This window comes from Henningerozyma blattae, chromosome 3 (assembly GCF_000315915.1).
Source record: "Henningerozyma blattae CBS 6284 chromosome 3, complete genome".
In the NCBI taxonomy this organism is placed as follows: Eukaryota; Fungi; Ascomycota; class Saccharomycetes; order Saccharomycetales; family Saccharomycetaceae; genus Henningerozyma; species Henningerozyma blattae.
Window position 1 is genome coordinate 572,083 of NC_020187.1, and position 19,857 is coordinate 591,939.

Sequence of the window (19,857 nt, forward strand, 5' to 3'; positions counted from 1 at the left end):
GGGCGCTAATACGCATTATTAAGATGTTATTATTTCACAAGGTACCAAACAAGTTACTTCCGACTTCTCAAAGATTGGTTAGATGTCTTTCTACAGCCGATACTAGCGCAATATCCTCAGCCTCCCCTAAAAGCCAATTAGATGAATTCTATACCTATTATACTACAAGAAAGGAACTAAGGCCTTATATTTATCGTCCCAAAAACTCATCTCTTTTAATATCTAAGAATCTCAAAGATCCTAAAACTGGTGAACAGCTAAAACCAAAGGATCCAATCAAGCCTTTATCCAGCCAGGCACTGATCTCGTATATCAATTCTATTCCTAATGGTTCAAACGACTTGCTTAATTGGTTCCTAGAATGGACTAAACCAAATCATAGAAAAAGACCTCTTTGGAATTATATTACTCCAAGACATATCCAAGAATTGTTGATTAATTCATTTTTTAAGATAGGCAATTATTCTTATATTTTAAGTACATTGTATTCTACAAGCAATAAATTCATTCATGCAGGTAATCCTAAGATTTTTGACATCAATCATTTCTTCGACTCATATTTAATATGTAACATTCACAGAAATCAATTATTCAACTATAAAAATGGATCAAACATACAAGAGAAAAAGCTCAGGACATGCTGGAATCATATTGTATATAAAAAGAACTTAAAGCAATCTGGATTAACAAATTTATTATTGAAGGTACTAGGGGCTCAGCAAGGGTTTGATCCATTTACGATTGTCAAAGAATTAAAGAATATTAATACAATTGAATTACCAATAGATACGCCAATTGTGACCGAAAAAAACACATTAGAATTAGAAAATTTTTTTGAAGCTTATAAATTTAATTATTTAGCATGTAAGACTATCGAAGAATTTGATCCGAAATTAATCTCTGAATCCTCTGGAGATATTAAAACCTTCATCACATACTTTTCTAAAATCACTGAGAAGTTGGGGAAAGAAGATTATTATACTGAATTAAAGAATTCAATAACTAGATCTCTAGAGGTAAAGAAAATCTCAGATGAAAAGAAATCTACTGAAGCGATTGAAGTAAAACCAGAAACAACTGAAGAAAAACAAGATAAATAAGCTAGACAGTGGTTTTTTTTGTTTCTTTATTTTTGGATTTTTCAGTAGCATAATCAGAGAATAATCACCTACATATTTGCTTCCTTTGTGTTTATAGCACGTATTATATATCATCGACTAGAACTATTCCTGTATATAGGCAATAATGAACTTATTTCACAACACTTTCATTATACTGTGGCCCCCTTTTTTTCACACTAAAGCATATTTCTTAATTGCAAATAGGCATTGTGGTATTAAAAAAAATAATCATTTAATTTAACTGTAAGATCTGTTTGGTTTAAGAAATCATTGCATGTAATGAGCTTTATTGGAACAGTTTAGCATATACCTTACTAACTGCACAAAGCATTATAATAAATCAAAAAACAACAAAAAAAACAACAAAAAACAACAACAATGAAGTACGACATTACTTCACAGTTGGAAAGATAAATTTACATGAAGTCGTTGATGCATCTTTAAATAATCTATTCAAGTTTAGGATATAAAATGGCAACTTTTAAAAGGTTGGCGGTAAAGTTGTAACGTTACCCGGATTTTACAGAATTTGAAAAATTTTCGGATCCAAATTTATATCTGCGATGATCTAGGAATAATAAAGAAATTCAAAATAACAATGGATACAAAGAAAGAGAGTTCATTAATTATCAGTAGTAATTGAAATGAGATTCATAAGTATAACTCATTACTAAGATTGCGAAGGATTTATTGAGAATAATCGAATTGAAGAAAGGAATTGCACCTAACAAAATTTATAATTAAGAATAATAGACTTTACTAAACGATTCATTAATAATGAGCGAAATTCAAGCCAAGACTCCACAGGAATCTAAGGAAGATGCTCCTGGTACGTCTTCAACATCTCAACCTTCTTCTGACAATACCACAAAGTCTGATTCTGGTAAAAAATTATCTAATAAAGAATTGAAAGAGTTAAAAAAACAAGAAAAAGCTGCTAAAAGAGCTGCTAAGAAACAAGCAAATGGTATTACTATTGAAGAGCAACAGAAGATTGCATTATTGAAAAAAGAGAAAAAACAACAACAAAGAGATCAACAATTAAAACAACAAAAGAAGGAACAAGAAAAGAAAAATCAAAAAAATGCTATTAAGACAAAAGCTTTCAAAAAAAATACTTTATTTGGTCACTTAGAAACTACTGAAGAAAGAAGAGCCACTATGCTAACATTAACAGGTGCTTTTAGTGCTTCCAGAGCTTCTAAAGTAACTGCGCATGGTTTAGTTGTTCCAATGGTCACTAATCCAATCTCAAATACAAATGTTTTGACTACTACTGCATTAGGTACCCCAGTCCCAACACCTACTGTTAATCAAAATGATTCCTCAATTGAAACACAATCTACGGCAGAATTAGCCAGATCATTAGCAGCATTTGCCTTGGAAAATGATCAATTCCAAATTGTTCAAGGTATGTCTTCTGTTATTCCAAATTCAATCGAAAATAATATGAAGAACTCGCTATTGACAACTTCTGTTAAAGAATTATTATTAAACAAAGATTTAGTCCACCCGGCAGTTATTTCTTTAACCTATCAATTAAGTAACTATAAGATTGTTGGTTCGATTCCAAGATGCATAGCCATGCTAGAAGCATTTCAAATAGTAATTAACGACTACCAAACTCCACAAGGCACAACTTTATCACGTAATTTGACTAACTATTTATCTCATCAAATTGATATATTGAAAAAAGCAAGACCATTAAGTGTCACTATGGGTAATGCCATTAGATGGTTGAAACAAGAAATTTCTCACATTGATCCAAATATGTCTGATAAAGTCGCTAAGAGAGAATTATGTGACCAAATTGCACAATTTGCTCGTGAAAAGATAGAATTAGCTGATCAATTGATATTAGACAATGCATCAAATCATATTAAGGATGGTACTACCATTTTAACTTACGGTTCATCCAAAGTTTTGACTGAAATGATTATACATAATGTTGTTGATTTGAAAAAAGATGTAAAAGTAGTCGTTGTCGATTCAAGACCATTATTTGAAGGAAGAAAGATGGCCACATACTTAAGATCTCGTGGTGTTGATGTCATGTATGCTTTAATTACAAGTTTAAATAATGTTTTAAAAATGCCAATTGACTATGTTTTCTTGGGGGCACATTCCATTTTATCTAACGGGTTCTTATATTCAAGAGCTGGTACTGCTATGATTGCTATGAGTGCCAAAAGAAGAAATATTCCTGTATTAGTTTGTTGTGAAAGTTTGAAATTCTCTCAAAGAGTTCAATTAGATTCTGTTACATTCAATGAATTGGCTGACTCTAATGATTTGGTTAATATAGATTATGAAAATCCAATAGAAAAGCGTGGAAGCCAAGGTGCCTTGTTGAAACAATTTATAAAAGAAAGAACAAAAGAGAAGGAGAAAATTGACTTAGAAATTAATAAACAAAAGGGTAAACAATCGAATAGTAACCAGTCTAAAAATAATGGTAATAACAACAATGGTAATAACAGTAATGATAGTACCGATCAAAAGAATGGCGAATCTAATAACAATAACAATAATAAAAATATCTTGGATGATTGGCAAGATATCCCATCATTAAATATAGTCAATATCTTGTACGATTTAACTCCACCAGAATACATCAAAAAAATTATTACTGAATTTGGTGCTTTACCACCATCATCTGTTCCAGTTATATTAAGAGAATACAAGGGTTCTGTATAATCCCATAATATTTCCCTTACTTCTCCTGACTCATTTTGCATAGACATCACAATAGTATATATCAAGTATAATATTTATGAATGTATTTATTTAATCTTTCCAAGTTTTAATAAATAAATTTTATATTATATATTATTAAAAGAAAAAAAATTAATGCTTAGTTATGATTTTTTATTTATAGGTAGGTATAATAGGTAATACTATAAATAATTGTATTTTTCTTATATAGGAATTATTTACAAAAGATTGGAGGTCAATTATTATCATTATTTTTGAAAAGCAAAATAAAAATACAACCCAGTATATATGGTATTATATGGTATGAATTTCGAAGAAAAAAGACAACAAAATAATATTAATATTATATTACTTCTTATTAGTACAAGTATCAATTATTCTACAATTTCATTAATCCTAGCTGCATCAGAGGCTGGGCCACCTAAGAAAGGAGATAGAGAAGAAGGTGGCAATATAGCAATCATCATGACAATATATTCATAGATCTCATCAGAAACAGTCTTTTGATATATACCTAATAGATCAGCCGGATTTGGATAAACGGTTAAAGCCTTGTAGAATTTGCAAGCAGCTTCTAATTCTTTACCTGGCTGGATAGCCAATTTTTCACCCAATTCCACATTAGCAGCAAAGGCCATTTCCCTTTGAGCTGGGTCAGTTGGTAAAGGATCTTTAACTAGCTCACTAGTTAAAATCCTACCTACGTTTTCTAACTTCTCTTGCTTAGCATTTTCTTGTTCTTCTTCCAGTAATTCTTTATATTTTTTGTTTTGCAATTTAATTTGTCTTCTAAATTCTGGGCTTGATCTTCTCTTGTGATCGAAATATAAAGCATAGCCGGTGGCGGATAATGCAACGATGGCACTGGTATAGCTCAAAATACGACTGAATGAATTAGTAGACATTATTTTTTAAGAAAGTCTTCGAATTAAAATATTTATATGCAATGGTAGAAAAATCTTTTAACACAAAAAAAATGAGGGATCTTATCTCTCGTATTTTTTTTATTTCTAGTTTGTTCAGATATTGACAAAATTCACAAAAAAGAAACAGAACTCTTAGAAGAATGCAGTTATGTAATCCAATCTCAGAAGCTTATAAGTGGAAAATACACAGTTCGTAGTTGCTACCTAGATAGTTGCATATTAAATAAAGCTTTTAATCCTCGACAAACGATAGTCCAAATCTTAAATAGAGTTGTAATATTTGAAAAATTCAAATAAAGATGATTCAGTTTCACAGGTTAAACCCGAAAATTAAAAAATTGCCGACCGATAAGAAAAAAATAAGATTTTGAGATATTTGAAAATTGTGTGACAGGACAGCAATGGCACGACACAAATTAGTAAATGAATGTATCAACGAATTACCTTAAGTGCAAAAAATTGTTTGTATATATTATAAGACAAAAAAATGAAAAAGTTTTCAGAATGAAATTTTTTTTTTTAAGAGAAAGGCGTTGTGCATTTTTTTTAACAAAAATTCTATTAAATCTAAAGATAGTTATGCCTTCAGAAGTAATATAAATAGGTTTTTTTAGAAATATATGAGCATACTTTTATTTATCAGAACTTAAGTTTCTGATTAAAAGTTTAAAAACTAATGTGTTATCATTCTTTATTTAGGTGCTTTCTCATTTCGGGCACGTGGCACGGAAGCTCATCGCTGAAATTTTCATAAATAAAATGAATAAAATATAATAGTGCCATGAATAAAAATAGTCATTTTTTTTTACTTGACCATATCTCTAGATTACATAAGTAGTTTCCCTATTTATATTACTTTCCATAACTATGGCTATTAAGAAAAGAAATACCTTGAGAAATAAGGCGGCCAATAGAGGTTCTACCCAAACAAATAATGTTGAAACAAATATACTAAATAATGCAACTTCCATCTTGGAAAAGCTTCCTGAAGATCCAAAAGCCTTTTTGCATCAGCCAAAGGAGTCGAAAAAGGATAAGATTCTGAATAAGCAGAGCTCCTTCCTATCACAGGTTCAACAAAAAGCATTAAAAGTAAATCCATCATTGTCTGGTATTTCCAAATCGTCCGCTAGACGTAGAAAGAGAAAGATGAGAGATGAATTAAAGCCAAAGATGCAAGATCTTTTGACTTCCTTGGATCAAGAGGAAGATTTGAAGCAAATAAGTAATGATTTAAAGAAGAGACAAGCAGAAGTGTTAAAAGTTTATGGTAATAATAATAATAATAATAATAATAATAATGCTAATGATAATGATGACATGGATATAGATAATACTGCTAAAAATAACGTTACAAATATTATTCGAAAATCATCTTATTTGAAGGCTAATTCTGTGATTGAACCAGGTAGTATTAAAATAAAGAAAAATGCGCCAAGCATTAGAAATCAGAAGGGTTCTAAACTATTGACTGTGAACGAAACAAAAAGGTTCAACGAAGTGTTAACCAACCAAGTCTTCCAAAAGAACCCATTTGGTTCTTTAAGAGAGCTGATTAAAATGCAGAAGTATTAATAATCGATGATGCTTTTAACTCTACCCTAACTTTGTTCCTTCATATCTTCTTTTTCTCATCTTTTTTATTTCTAATATGTATATTACTTGACTTACTTGAGAGGCCTCCCTTTACCTACAAGAACTTACAATATTATTCCTTTATATTTATTAGTATGTTTCGGAAGTTTTTTTTTTATAAATAATGTAAATGTTTATGCAATTTAATATTTATATATATAACAAAAATCTATATGTACATCTCATTGAAAAAAATATGCCGTTAACCTAATGGTGAATTGGATAAAATATCCGTAAAAGTGGTAATCATAACAGTCTTTTCAAATTTAGTTATTTCTGACTTATCAAGTTCAGTGTGTAATAATTTAGCATATTTTCTTTGAGTTCGTTTCAAATCTTTTAACATTTCAGATTTATTTTTTGTATTATCTGTATCACTTTCAACAAAATTTTCTTTATTACTATCTGTTGATAACTGATGGTTATCAAAATTTGTATTTTCATCATAATTAGAATCAAAATTTGAAAAAACTTGAGCTTTCTTCTTCAAAAGGATTTGATTTTTTAGAATTTTTAATTGAACTTTTCTATCAATGATATTATTAATTTGTTCAATGATTAAATTAATATCTATAATATCGTCGCATTCTTCCAATATTTTATTCAAATCAACTTTTTTATCATCATCATTACCAAATTTACTACTTTTTAGAAATCCAAGTAATTTATTTATCCAGACAACATAACCATCAATAACACCATCTTTATCTTTGACATACATTTCATGAATTAAATCATAAAATGCATCTTGATGTTTATCAATTAAGTCATTAATACTTTTGATAACATTTGCTTGAGTATAAATTTCGTTACCATCATTAATTACTGAATCTATTAGTCTAATTAAATCATTCATAAATTTCTCAAAGATTTTTAAACCCACATCAGCTTTCATAATTTTAAAGATTTGAACCATTGGATCATAAATTAAATTAATGAAATATTTCAATAATTGTGTTAATTCTGGATCTTGCCACATTTTCCTCATAATTTTTTTATCTCTTTCTTTAATATACAATCTAAATAACTCTTGGAAAGATTGATAATATGAACTTTTAATAATAATTTTCTTTGTCGTAGATTTCTTTATCGTAGAAGTAGAAGAATTTAATGTTGATGAAGAAGAAGATTTTGTAAGTTTAGAACTTGATTTTTTAGAATTTTGCGTTTTCATCATGGTAATATCTGTAGAATCATAATCATCATCAAAATCATCTTCAAGAGTTTCATTTTCAATATTTTCTGCATTCCATAAATTATACGAATATTTCAATTCATTAACCAACTCTTTGGTAATTAATTTTAATTTTAACATTTCATTTAAAACTGTAAAACAAACAGGTAAAGAATTAGAAGAGTCATTTGTTTCATTAGTAAAGTCAATTTTATTATATCTTTCATCTTTAATAATGAAATGTTTTAAAGGCTTAATTAATTTTGAAGAATGTTTATTTTCTTGGATAATTTTCATTTCTAATTTTTTAATAATCTTAGATTGATGTTTTAAATCTTCATTTAGAATTGTTGAAAACATTGATTGTAAGAGTGAGTAATTACCAAATGGACTCACAAGGAATAAGTCAATTAAACTTTTCATTATAACCATTGGATTTGAAATTTTCAAAATTTGTGACATCATTGCATATGGCATTAATTTATGTAATCTTCTAATTTGATTATAAAACCCATGGCTATTTTTATCCGTATTCCCAATAAAGACTTTATAAATCGTGAACGATAAAAATAATTTAAACCAATCTATTAAAGATTTGAATTCATTAGATAATTTTTGAATGCTATTTTTCTCTTTTAATTCATTTGATATTAAAAATAAAAATTGTTTGTCTCGTAATAATAATTTTTTAAAAGTATTAAAATTTTTCAAAATCTTATTAATCTTTGTTATGTAAAGCTTTCTTTGAAATAATTCAGTTTCGAAATTTTTAATATCAGTTAATTGGTTATTATTAATTTTACCAATTAAATTTTTATTCTTATTTTTGTCAAATAATGTTTTTTCATCAATGGAATTAAGGGTTAAAAAATCAATTAAAATTTTAGATTGAGAAATTTCTTTATTATTTAATAATTTTCTTAAATATTGTCTTAATAATAATCTTTTATTCCCAAAGAGAGGCTCTTCAATATTCTCGTCTTGATTAAGGTCATCAATTTCAGATTCTTCATCATCTAAATCTGAACTAGAATTATTTTTTTCTTTATTACTATGGATTGATGTATTTGAATTCGAAGTTGCTCGTGAATTTGCTCTTGCTCTTGTACTCGTATTAGCAGATGGTATTTGCAATGAATTAGAATTCAAATTTAAATTTGGAGTGGATTGTGATGCATTTGAAGTTTGGTTTATGGTAGAGGTATCTTTCTTATGTTTATGACGTGGTAGAATAGGCAATTTTTTACTTGGAAATTCATTTTTTAGATCATGAACTAACAGTTTAAAATCTTGAAACGTTTTCCAAATGTAAAATACCTTAATAACTCTTTTATGATTCTTAAATTGTTTTTTTTCAATCTTTATAAGGTATTTATAATTTGAATTGGAAGAATTATTAGAACTTGTAGAATCAGAGATTGATAATTTAGAAAAAAGATTATTTGAAGTGGAAGCAGTTAAATTAAACGTTGATTTAACCCATTTAGGAGTAGAAAAAATATAATCAGTAGCAGAAGACGAAGTAGATGATAATGAATCAGAAGTGGTAGTTGATGCGGAAGTAGTTGGATTATCTTCTATCACCGCTATTATATTGATATCCCAACCATTTATATATATAGGATCTATTGTATTAAAATACTTGTTAATATCATCAATAGGTAAAATGTTTTCCTCCGTAGTAGAATAATTTTTCCTATCTTTTATCTTTTTATCTTTATAGTAAAGAAGTTCACTTGTAGTAGATAAACCTGAATTGTAAATCAATTTTAAAAGGTTAATTAACAAATTTGAAACATTTTTCCTAGTAGTTAACTTTTGCTTAATAAAAGTATCTGATAATTTCATATTCATGAAATATTCGAAAAAAACTTGAATCTTCTCTTGCCAGAATTTCAAATCCCGGATCATATCTTGAGAAAATAGAGGGAAAGATATGATGAATTCTTGTAAGAAGAATCCTAGCATTGGTGAATTAGAAAGTGTCACTTTACCATCTAAAGATTTTGCATTTTCCATATTTTTTGATTTAGACGGGCTTATAGAATCCTTATTTGATATTATACTAGCATTTTCATTAGTATGTGAGTGTGAATGATGATATTTTTTCAATTTTGGATCTATATTCGAAAATGGATAACCAAAATTTCTCAACCCATTGATTTCATTCAACTGTAAGAATTCAGTTCTGATTTGAGATTTCAGTAGCTCTTTCTTCAAGAAATGCTCTTGAGAAGGTGTTAACACTTGATTCTGCATATGTAATGGCAACTAATAAGAAAAAAGGTGTTTAGTTGCTAATTCATTTCATATGACTGGCCATATATTAATATATATAGATATAGATATAGATATAGATATATTTGTGTAATCTTTTATTTTTTCAATTTCTGAAATATCTATATGGATCTTAAAATAATATTCCTAATGGCCTTAGATTGATCCGATATGGTGTCTGGATGGAGAAAGATAATAATGTCATTTCAAAAAGGGGAAATGCCTCCTAGAAGGTAATTATAGCCGATAATATATTTTAGGCAAATTTATCCGATACATTTTGGTGAAAAATAAGCGAAATGCATCACGTGCTTAAAAATTCCCCGCGTCCCTTAATTACGTAATGCGGATATCTAAATCCCAAAAAGGAATGTGAAGACATAGTGAAATTCTGGGGGCGGAGTTGGATGGTTCACGATGGGTATTCAGACCCGAATCGTTTTATAGATAGGCTATTGATGAAATTTCATTTGAAAAAAATGTTAATAATAAATAAATAAATAAAATAAGTAATAAATAATAGGAAATAAATAAATAGTTAAAATATTAGTGATTCTTATTATTATAATAATAGTGCTAATATTAAAAAAAAAATTAGGCCTAAAAATAGTCAATGAGAAAGTAACTCTAAAAGCTATTAAAGCCGTCATTAGAAAATAATGAACCAATCAATAGCTACATTGCTCAAGCAGAAAATATCTCAGGAAGAATCTTCCGGTGATGCGGAAGGTACCACGGTTAGTGGGAATGTTTCTAGCGAGAACACAACTGGATTACCATCTTATAACGATTCTTTAATGGGCCAAACTTCACCTTCCAGTGCCAAACATATAAGACATAGAACGTCCTCTACAGGAACTTCTGTAAAGAAATTGTCATATAATATGCCTTCAATGAGTAGTGCCAATGTTAATCCACCAGAAAATTCAAATGAAAATTTGTTTATTAATTATTTGTTGTACGATAATAATGATGAGATCAAAGATTTACATTCTTCGTATATCGTCTCACCCAATAGTACTGCCACAAATAATGACTTGCATGATATAAACAGTCGATCCAGATGTACCTCCCCGAAATCAAATTGTTTGTCAATACAACCAACTGATCCAGAGTTTTGGGAGCAGTCATATATTCCTTACTCAGCAGATATGCAGGTAATTTCTACGGCATTCACACAAAATGATGAATCTTTGAAGTTTAAGGATTCAAAGGAGAAAGATAGAGAACTTGTTAGAGAAAATTTAAGTACAAGTTCCACGAGAAGAAATTCGTTTGCTAATGTTCTCACGGAATTGGTAACCTTACGATCCCATAGTTTCTCATCTTTAAAGAATAATACCTCACATAATCATGCACATTGTCATTCCAGTCATGTCAATTTCACAAATCAAAATCAAAATTGTCATCTAAATAGTCTTGCCTCACAAGCGATTCCCCCTTCCAGAGTGGCCACCTATTCACGATCTCACTCAATCTCATCTTCCTCCAAGGCTCCTATTTCACCTACTACAAACTCTATAGCTAATCCATTGAATTTAAATCAACCGGACATAACACTTGATATGTTACCAAAACCACCAAAACCTATATCTTTAGAAAGTGTTGAATCATACTTATTAGAATTATCAAATTATACAAAATTTATTGGTCGCATTCTTTCAGAGAATGATTCAACCTTCACAAAACAATGCTTAGAATATTATATGATGAATTGTTTCGAATTTCAGTCAATACCGTTAGATATAGCATTGAGACAGGTGTTGGAATTTGTAGATTTACCTAAAGAGACTCAACAAATTGATAGATTATTATTGACTTTTAGTAAAGCATATTTTGAACAGAACTCACAATCATTTTGGCTTAATGATGATCAAGTTTATTTTTTAACATTTTCTTTATTAATCTTGCATACCGATTATTTTAATCCCAACAATAAATATAAAATGACCAAAAAGGAATTTGTGGAGTTAGTTCATAAAGATCGTGATTCATTTGGATTTAAAATCCCTATTGGAGTCTTATCGTATTTTTATGAAAACGTCATTTCTTTAGAATCAATTAAGTTAAAGTATAAAGATTTATTGAAACTTCAACAATCATATAATACTGACACTATTTTTTCTCCAAAACTTTTGATTAAAGAAAAAAAATTGATTAATATTTCAACAATTCAACCGCCTTCAGTGGTTAAACAGAGATCCACATCATTATCTGCTTTGCATAGGAAATATTCCACTACAAATTCTATCTTAACTACTCATTTACATGTCTCCTCAAATAAACCGCAAAATAATGCACTCACTCCTACATACAGTTTAAATTCAGCTTCTACTATGAATTCTCCAAAAAATACCCCAATCACAAATAATTCTTTAAATTTGCAAGAAAATATTAATATTTATGAATATATTAATCAAAATTCATTAAATGAAATTAATTTATTAAATTTTTTTGAATATAGAGATTCTTCTACAAATGTTGAAAAATTATTAAATACCAAATTCCATAATAAGTTAATTCAATTTTTAAATAATAAAAAATATAATTCCCACAATTTAGATATTTCTAATGACAAAAATGAGATTTTAAATGGGAATGAAATTATTTATAATAATAAGATTTTAAATCAAATTAAAAATTTTAAAGGCGGCTATTTAAGGGTATTGCCCAATTCTATTAAAAACGGTAAGGAGTTCTTTAAAAATTTTAGAATTTTAAATTATACTCAAGATAATATATATTATTTCAAAATTATTCAAATGGGGGATATTAAAATGTTGGAACCTAGACTTAACCTGAAATGCCGATCTAAATCCTCCTCTGCATTAAATCCAAATCCTACCACTGCAGCAGCAATGGCAGCAGCAGCTACATCAACTATCAAAAAGATTCCACTGGTAAATGCTAGTACAAGTAGTAGTTTACAAAGTATTTCAGAACCAAAATTAGATCCTACATCAATGAGAAGAAATGACAAATCTGAGCTTGAAGAAGAATACGGAGGAGGAGGTGATGGTGGGTGTGAAGAAGACGAAGAAGATAATTCGATCATTATTGATTCTAAAGAATACATTTGGAAAGAAAAATTTGTTATCTTAACCATTGGTGGAATATGGATTTTTGATAAAAAAAAATCTCAAGAGTTAACTACATATATGATTGATGATCCAAATTTCCATGAAGAAGTTTATATCGTTGATTGTAAGAGTTTAAAAAATATTGACCAACCAATCATATATAGTAATTTTTTTGTTAGTAAAGAGTTTTCTAAAGATGAAAAATCATTATTTTCTAAAATTTTTCTAAATTCTATTAAATTACAAAATTCATTTGATGGGTATGAAATAAATAATGGTAGTGCTAGAATGAAAAAGAAAGGAGAAAATCTAAATATAAGAAAAAATAATTCTATGTTTGAAATTGGAGATAATCTTGAAGATAATATTTTTGAATTATTTGGTCTTCACGATTCAATAAGAAACGAACAAGATCGAGTTATGATGACATATGCTGGAAAGTTTGATATTCTTAATAGAGAAATATTTGATAGTCATCATAATAATACAGTATGGAAATGCAAGACGAGTTCTGAGAGAGATAGTTGGGTCAATTGTATTAATCTCTTAGCTGCATTAGATAAATGTCATTTCAATCATATTGATACGATTACTAATACAATAATACCATCAGGACATCTTTCAGTTGAAGAAAAATTGAGAAATATTACAAAGACTTATCAAATCACATTTAAAGAATTGAATAAAGTTCAAAAACATATTCAAATGTATATGCAATGCATACCTATCAAACATAAAACGAAAAACCATTTAATTGAAGAGATTAACAAATTGATCATTAGGATGTCTGAATTATATTTTGAAAATAAAAAGAACTATACATATAGTCAAATTATAGACGAGTTGTACGAGTTGTTAGATACTACTACAGTCAATTCTATTTCTGAAACAGCATCTCCAAGCATCTCTCATTCAAATAGTACAACTGGATTTCTGTTGAATGATTCCAACCTATATAAATGCATTACTGAGGAGGAACTTTAAGTTGGGAAATTTTTTATTTATATATAGATATAGATATATATTAGCAGACAAACAAACAAATTAACTATTTCAAAAATAAAAAAGTTTAAAGGCCGGCTCAATGTTTTCGGAGTGAAACTAGGCGGTTAAATGACATGAGATCGATAATAGAAAATAACATCGAGTATCTTAGCAAGTGCAATGTTTATGAGTATATATGTACGTATGCATAAGTAAATACAAAAGGAGATAGTCCGTGAAGCCAACGCTTCGCTATATCAAATCATGAATTCGTTGATCCCAATACCAGTTGAGACCATTTCCCACACACCAGACTTCCTTCTAATGGAGTTTCTGAAAGTGAATTTTCCTGCCATGTTTTTTTTTGAGCCTGCAAAATTATATATGTTCTTTCTCCTTCTTTGTTTCTCCATCAACTGACTATTATCTTTAGTCAAATGAACCGTATTTTCTGTAGTTAAGAAATCATCAATCGAAATCTCTGCATTTTTCGGTGAATTATCCTGTGTAATAATAGTTGTTAGCGAACTATTGTTTTGAATATTAATAGTAGTTGTAGTATTATTATTTGAGCGCGTTTCTTTTTTGAAATGTAGACTCGGCGCATCATTATCTACGACAACCGTATCAGGTGCCAAATCTACAGTTTTCCAGAAATCCTTATTGCTAAGCAGAAAATCTGTATCATCTGTGGCAGTTCCATGTGCTAGGTAATTTGAATTAAGAGTAGTAGATGCAGGTGTGTTTATTGTAGGGAGATTTGATGGTTTAGTGAAAACAGGTAGTTGGGCATGAATAGGTGATAGAATATCATCGATATCATCATCGTCCTCTTGGTCAGTTATTGGAGTAAAAAGCATATCTTGTTCTATAGTCTTTGTGTCAAGTATGGTTGTGGTTGAGGGTGCCCCGTTGTTTTCTTCGGGACTTGTGGAATTCACAGGGGAAGGAGGTAACGAAGGGGTAATTTTGATAGTGATGGGTTGTATATCTTGCTTTGTGATGATACTATTTGAGATCTTGAACGCCTTGCTGTTATGTTTGGGTTTTGAAACAGTGCCCTTAGATCTCAGAGGAGATTTCTTCATTTGCGTCGTGTTATCGCCAGCATCTTCCAGACCGGACATCGTTGTTTAATTGAGATATATAGAGGGAGGGAGGGAAATTAAAAAAAAAGCGACCTAGAATATTTAGTAATACAAGCAACAGCGTGTTTGACGTTGAGTTGTTTATATACAAAGAAAAGAGTCTACGCGATGATTAAGAAATCTCGAAGGATCGCGTCCAATAAACAAGGTTGGAGTGGGGATAACAGTAGTAATCTCAGAGTTTAAGCTTAATAATGGACAACCATAGAAATTCTCGTAGCACAACCAGTTACTCCCGGTTTATTTCAACCAAGTCTTTTTTTTTTTTATTTTCATTTTAATTTCTTTTTCCTATTGCTAAATAAAACGATGGAAAAAGTGAAAAAAATCGATGACTTACCGGATTCGGTAAAATTGCGCAGTATCGAAATTTTTCACTCTGCCATTCCAAACAGCGAAAAAGTCCCAATTGATCCAATGATTTCGCAGAGAAAACCCGGAGCCCGGAAGGATCGATCGCAGGAACTGTCAGGAAAAATACAGGGCCGCCGCAAATTTGGAAAATCTGACACGGCTGATTTTGTGACGCGACATTCTTGAAGGGATGGCTTCTTTTCTTATCGATCTAATTTAATCTTGTCTATTCTATTCTATTCTAGTCTTGTCTAGGCTAGACTAGTTTAGTCTGGAATATAATCTAAGACGTATAATATAATATAGCATCATATCACATACTGCAAAATAGTATGTATTATATATAATAATGGCGTATAGAATGGTTATAGAGTAATATGTATTGCGTTGATGCAACGTGTTATGGAAGTAGGCTACCTACAGTGCTTATATATGTTGTTGTTGGGCTTGTTGTACTTGCTGTTGTGATTGCTGTTGTTGCTGTTGCTGTTGCTGTTGCTGTTGCTGTTGCTGTTGAGCAGCAGCGGCAGCAGCTCTTAACTCAGCCTCGTAGTTTAAAGGCCGTTTGAATAGTAGAATATGTGGTTCGGGGGCATGACATTCGTAATGAACCCATCCCAGTGATTGAGTCACTCCAAGTCCTCTCCATTCATCTTCTGTTAATATACGTAGCGTACCAGTCTCTGAATCAAAGTAGTCGTTGGGAATCACTTTTAACATGGCTTTGGGAAGCATGACGTGTCTATATTCATGTGTGTCGTCTGCATATCTAGGAGAATAATGGATTGCATCTTGGAACTCTAAACATCTGGCCCTTTCTTGGTCAGACAGCTTTCTACCCTGAAAAGAATGCGGATGGTAAAGCGATTGCATGCAGTATATATATGTGGGTGTATCTGGCAAAGCTCTTGTCGAATTGTATCTTCACACTCGATACGTGTCTATAAATGCCCGTTTTTTTTATTGAAACACGCTTAGAGTTATAACACAGAACTTGAACAATACTTGTTCAAGTACAAATACATAAATCTAACAAAGCTAATGATTATTTTTAATTTTTTTTTTCATTAGATCTTGGCATTAACGCGTCGTTGCTGTGAGTTTCTAATTTTCCAAATTTCAATTTTCATTAGATTTTTTTTCGTGTCAAATTTCATTCCAAAAACGGGCAAAAACAGCCGAGTGTCACGTGCACAAAACAATTTTCCAATTTGGGATAATGTCAATATTGATAAAAAATTTAAGAAAATACTGAATAATAAAATAATTTTAAAAAAAAAAATAATACTGATGGGGCTAACTTAGAAGGATTTACATAATAAAATAATCAATAAAAAAAGAAATTAACCAAAAGAGCAAAACACTTCAAGATTTACCACTGAACATATTTGTGTTACCATCCAGTATTCAATACAAGATAAGGAAATTAAAAGAAGAAAACTCAGATCTAACTAGAGTGTATATTAATTGATTCGAGTTTTGACCCTCTTTCTTTAAAATGCAGAGTAATGTTTATGTGGGGCTAAAACCTGCCAACAATGAAGATTATAATCCAAATCTACCTGATGAATTCGATTATTTATTATTACCATTGACGAACAATAGATACAAGTTAAAAGTTAGATCCATTTATAATTCGTTTATCAAGCATTCTCATCAACATGATCAGGAATTGATTATTCCAGAACCACAATTACAAGAACTCTCAATACCTCCATTTATCGAAAATTTAAATCATTCTTTTATTGGTTTACTTTCATCATGGATAGAATTAGAGAATAATGATCCCATTATAAGAGATTTGGCATATAAGATACTTTATATAGAATGTAATTATGCCAAGTTTATTGGAATTAAACAAGTTATTTTGGCGCCTCCAAGAAATTTAACAAACTTGAATTATTATACTCAAATTGTTTCAAAGTTACTAAATTCAAATATTTTCCAAGATTTAAATTTAATCTTATCAATTTCATTACCTCTATTTGAAGATTCAGAACCATTAGCCACATGGGAATTATGGAATACAATTAGAAAGATTTGTAATTATAATAAATCCTTGACCATATCATTGGCTGTACCAAAGATTAAAACCCCTTCATTTGTCATTAAAAGATGGCTATCAGAACCTGTTTCATCATTATTATTATCCTCATCTATCTTTACCAAAAATAATCACAACTATCCTGTATTAAATAAGTTTAATCAAAATTTAATTTCTAATTTCCAGAAGATTAATGCTAATAATTTATTAAATTTAAATGAATTATCAATCATTTTACATGGTATTGAAAAAAATTCGAATGATATCAAAGGTGGGAAATTATCCTATTTAGAATATATTAATTTCTTATTAAGAAAAGGGGACAGCTTAATGCTATTAGCTGAAGAAAATTCCATTGAACCTATGTCAGATAATACCACAAATTCAAATAACAACACTACATCCTCAGGTATCACCAATGCTACAAATACTGACAACAATAATAACAGCAACGGTAACAGCAATAATAATAATATTATATGTTTGGAACAATTGAATTTACCAAGATTATTACCACCTTTAAAACCACATTCAAATATGTTAACAAATTTCATTTATAAAAATTTCGAAAATGATAAAATTAAATATAATTTATATGAAAATGCAATCAATAGAGCTATTTACGATATCAGATTTAAATTCTATAAGGAAAATCCATTGAATATTTTAATTTTAGGTCCAGGTAGAGGTCCATTAATTGATAAGACCTATCAAATTTTAAAAGATTTAAAAATGCTGGACTTCACCAATATTTATGCCATTGAAAAAAACTCAAATGCCTTTTTATATTTACAAAATAAAAATTTCAATAATTGGAATAATAAAATTAAGATTATTAATTCAGATATTTTCCATTGGAATCCCACTAAAGATAAAAATGAAAAATTGATTTTCAATCTTTGTATAAGTGAATTATTAGGTTCTTTTGGTTGTAATGAATTAAGTCCAGAAATTCTTTATCATATTGAAAGAAATTTTACCTCTTATGGTAACGATAATGATACAATTTTTATCCCAAATTCTTGTTCTTCTTATATTGCTCCAATTTTTTCTCCTTTAATGTATCAATATTTATTGAATAAACCATTGAATAGTAATATTACTAATAATACTAATTCTAATTTTTCTGAAGATAATTTTGAAAAACCTTGGGTATTACATAATTTACCTTATACAATTGTTTCATCTAAAATTAATGAAATTTGGTCCTTTAAGCATCCAATGCAAAATTATAATACAATTCAAAGTTCAAATTCAGTTATAAATCCAATAGAATTATTTAATAAAAATAGTAATTCAAATAATGATTTTAAGATCAAACATAAATGTGAAATCCATGGGTTTATTGGTTATTTCACTGCAAATTTATATGAGAATATTACATTATCTACTATTCCAACCGATTCAACTATTAAATTGGCTCCAAGTCAATATTCATCTATTTATGATCATCATCAACATAATGAAGACTTCAACAATACTATTAACTTGAGCCATACTGTTAATTTAAAATCATGGTCGCCAATTGTATTCCCATTAAGGCAACCATTAACTGTAACTGATGATACTGAATTACTTATCTATTTGTCAAGAAACTATGACAGATTTGATAAAAAGATATGGTATGAATGGTATGGTGAATCATTTGTATATTTAGTTATGTCTAATTTATCCTTGAATAATCATAGTCATAACAATACTACAAGCACAAGTAATAATACAAATACTGATAAGAATAATAGACATTCTCATCGTACAAGTGGAAGTTCATATTTGGATAAAACTAAAAGATTACAAAACTGTAATGAAGAACAATTTAAGGGAAATGATGAAAATGATGATTATAATGATGATGACATTGATGATGACGATGATACTAATTTTTTAAATGGTGAACACGAAAATGCATGGCAAAGTGTTAATGATATGCATGATCTAGTGAATTCTAATATGAAAATGAATTCTAATGATGACAATAAACCGACATTTAATTTACTCTCAACTAGTCGTAACCATAATAATAATACCGTTAATAATACCACTACCACCACTACTACAACTACTAACAATAAAAGCACTAATAGCAATCATAATAATAGACTTAATAATAGAAGCAACTTAACCGATGAAGGGTATGAGGAAGAAGAAATAATTCATACTAAAGTTAGAACAGGAGTTTCTTTATTGCATAATGTTTCTGGTAAACATTTCAATATACCTCTATAATAATAGTATAGAGAGAAGGAACAGTACACAAATATATATTGCAACTTGATGAAGCAAATATTTCCTTTTTCAAATTTGATTGTACTAATAATAAATGTAACATTCTTTTTGTTTTTCAAAAAAAAAAATACCCACCAAATGACTTTATTGAAGAAATAATACCTAATTTACAA

The 19,857-nt window shown here is 29.2% G+C and overlaps 9 protein-coding genes across 9 annotated transcripts; 5 read left to right on the plus strand and 4 right to left on the minus strand.

Moving 5' to 3' along the window:
* Positions 1-23: 23 nt before the first annotated feature.
* MRP13 (mitochondrial 37S ribosomal protein mS44 MRP13) lies at positions 24-1,100 on the plus strand (the record flags this gene model as incomplete). The annotated part of the gene is made up of 1 exon (XM_004179523.1): positions 24-1,100. The coding sequence occupies one exon, from the start codon at positions 24-26 to the stop codon at positions 1,098-1,100; it is 1,077 nt and encodes a 358-aa protein (XP_004179571.1).
* Positions 1,101-1,898: 798 nt separating this feature from the next.
* On the plus strand, positions 1,899-3,818 carry GCD2 (translation initiation factor eIF2B subunit delta; the record flags this gene model as incomplete). Its single annotated transcript, XM_004179524.1, has 1 exon — positions 1,899-3,818. One exon carries the CDS (start codon positions 1,899-1,901, stop codon positions 3,816-3,818), a length of 1,920 nt encoding a protein of 639 aa, XP_004179572.1.
* A 392-nt stretch (positions 3,819-4,210) lies between these two features.
* On the minus strand, positions 4,211-4,741 carry TOM20 (TOM complex receptor protein TOM20; the record flags this gene model as incomplete). The annotated part of the gene is made up of 1 exon (XM_004179525.1): positions 4,211-4,741. One exon carries the CDS (start codon positions 4,739-4,741, stop codon positions 4,211-4,213), a length of 531 nt encoding a protein of 176 aa, XP_004179573.1.
* An 888-nt stretch (positions 4,742-5,629) lies between these two features.
* On the plus strand, positions 5,630-6,337 carry SLX9 (Slx9p; the record flags this gene model as incomplete). The annotated part of the gene is made up of 1 exon (XM_004179526.1): positions 5,630-6,337. One exon carries the CDS (start codon positions 5,630-5,632, stop codon positions 6,335-6,337), a length of 708 nt encoding a protein of 235 aa, XP_004179574.1.
* A 262-nt stretch (positions 6,338-6,599) lies between these two features.
* Positions 6,600-9,830, minus strand: TBLA0C02460 (uncharacterized protein; the record flags this gene model as incomplete). The annotated part of the gene is made up of 1 exon (XM_004179527.1): positions 6,600-9,830. The coding sequence occupies one exon, from the start codon at positions 9,828-9,830 to the stop codon at positions 6,600-6,602; it is 3,231 nt and encodes a 1,076-aa protein (XP_004179575.1).
* A 677-nt stretch (positions 9,831-10,507) lies between these two features.
* TBLA0C02470 (uncharacterized protein) lies at positions 10,508-13,912 on the plus strand (the record flags this gene model as incomplete). Its single annotated transcript, XM_004179528.1, has 1 exon — positions 10,508-13,912. One exon carries the CDS (start codon positions 10,508-10,510, stop codon positions 13,910-13,912), a length of 3,405 nt encoding a protein of 1,134 aa, XP_004179576.1.
* Positions 13,913-14,169: 257 nt separating this feature from the next.
* Positions 14,170-15,039, minus strand: TBLA0C02480 (uncharacterized protein; the record flags this gene model as incomplete). Its single annotated transcript, XM_004179529.1, has 1 exon — positions 14,170-15,039. One exon carries the CDS (start codon positions 15,037-15,039, stop codon positions 14,170-14,172), a length of 870 nt encoding a protein of 289 aa, XP_004179577.1.
* An 801-nt stretch (positions 15,040-15,840) lies between these two features.
* On the minus strand, positions 15,841-16,287 carry CKS1 (cyclin-dependent protein kinase regulatory subunit CKS1; the record flags this gene model as incomplete). Its single annotated transcript, XM_004179530.1, has 1 exon — positions 15,841-16,287. The coding sequence occupies one exon, from the start codon at positions 16,285-16,287 to the stop codon at positions 15,841-15,843; it is 447 nt and encodes a 148-aa protein (XP_004179578.1).
* Positions 16,288-16,912: 625 nt separating this feature from the next.
* On the plus strand, positions 16,913-19,684 carry HSL7 (protein arginine N-methyltransferase; the record flags this gene model as incomplete). Its single annotated transcript, XM_004179531.1, has 1 exon — positions 16,913-19,684. One exon carries the CDS (start codon positions 16,913-16,915, stop codon positions 19,682-19,684), a length of 2,772 nt encoding a protein of 923 aa, XP_004179579.1.
* Positions 19,685-19,857: the final 173 nt, after the last annotated feature.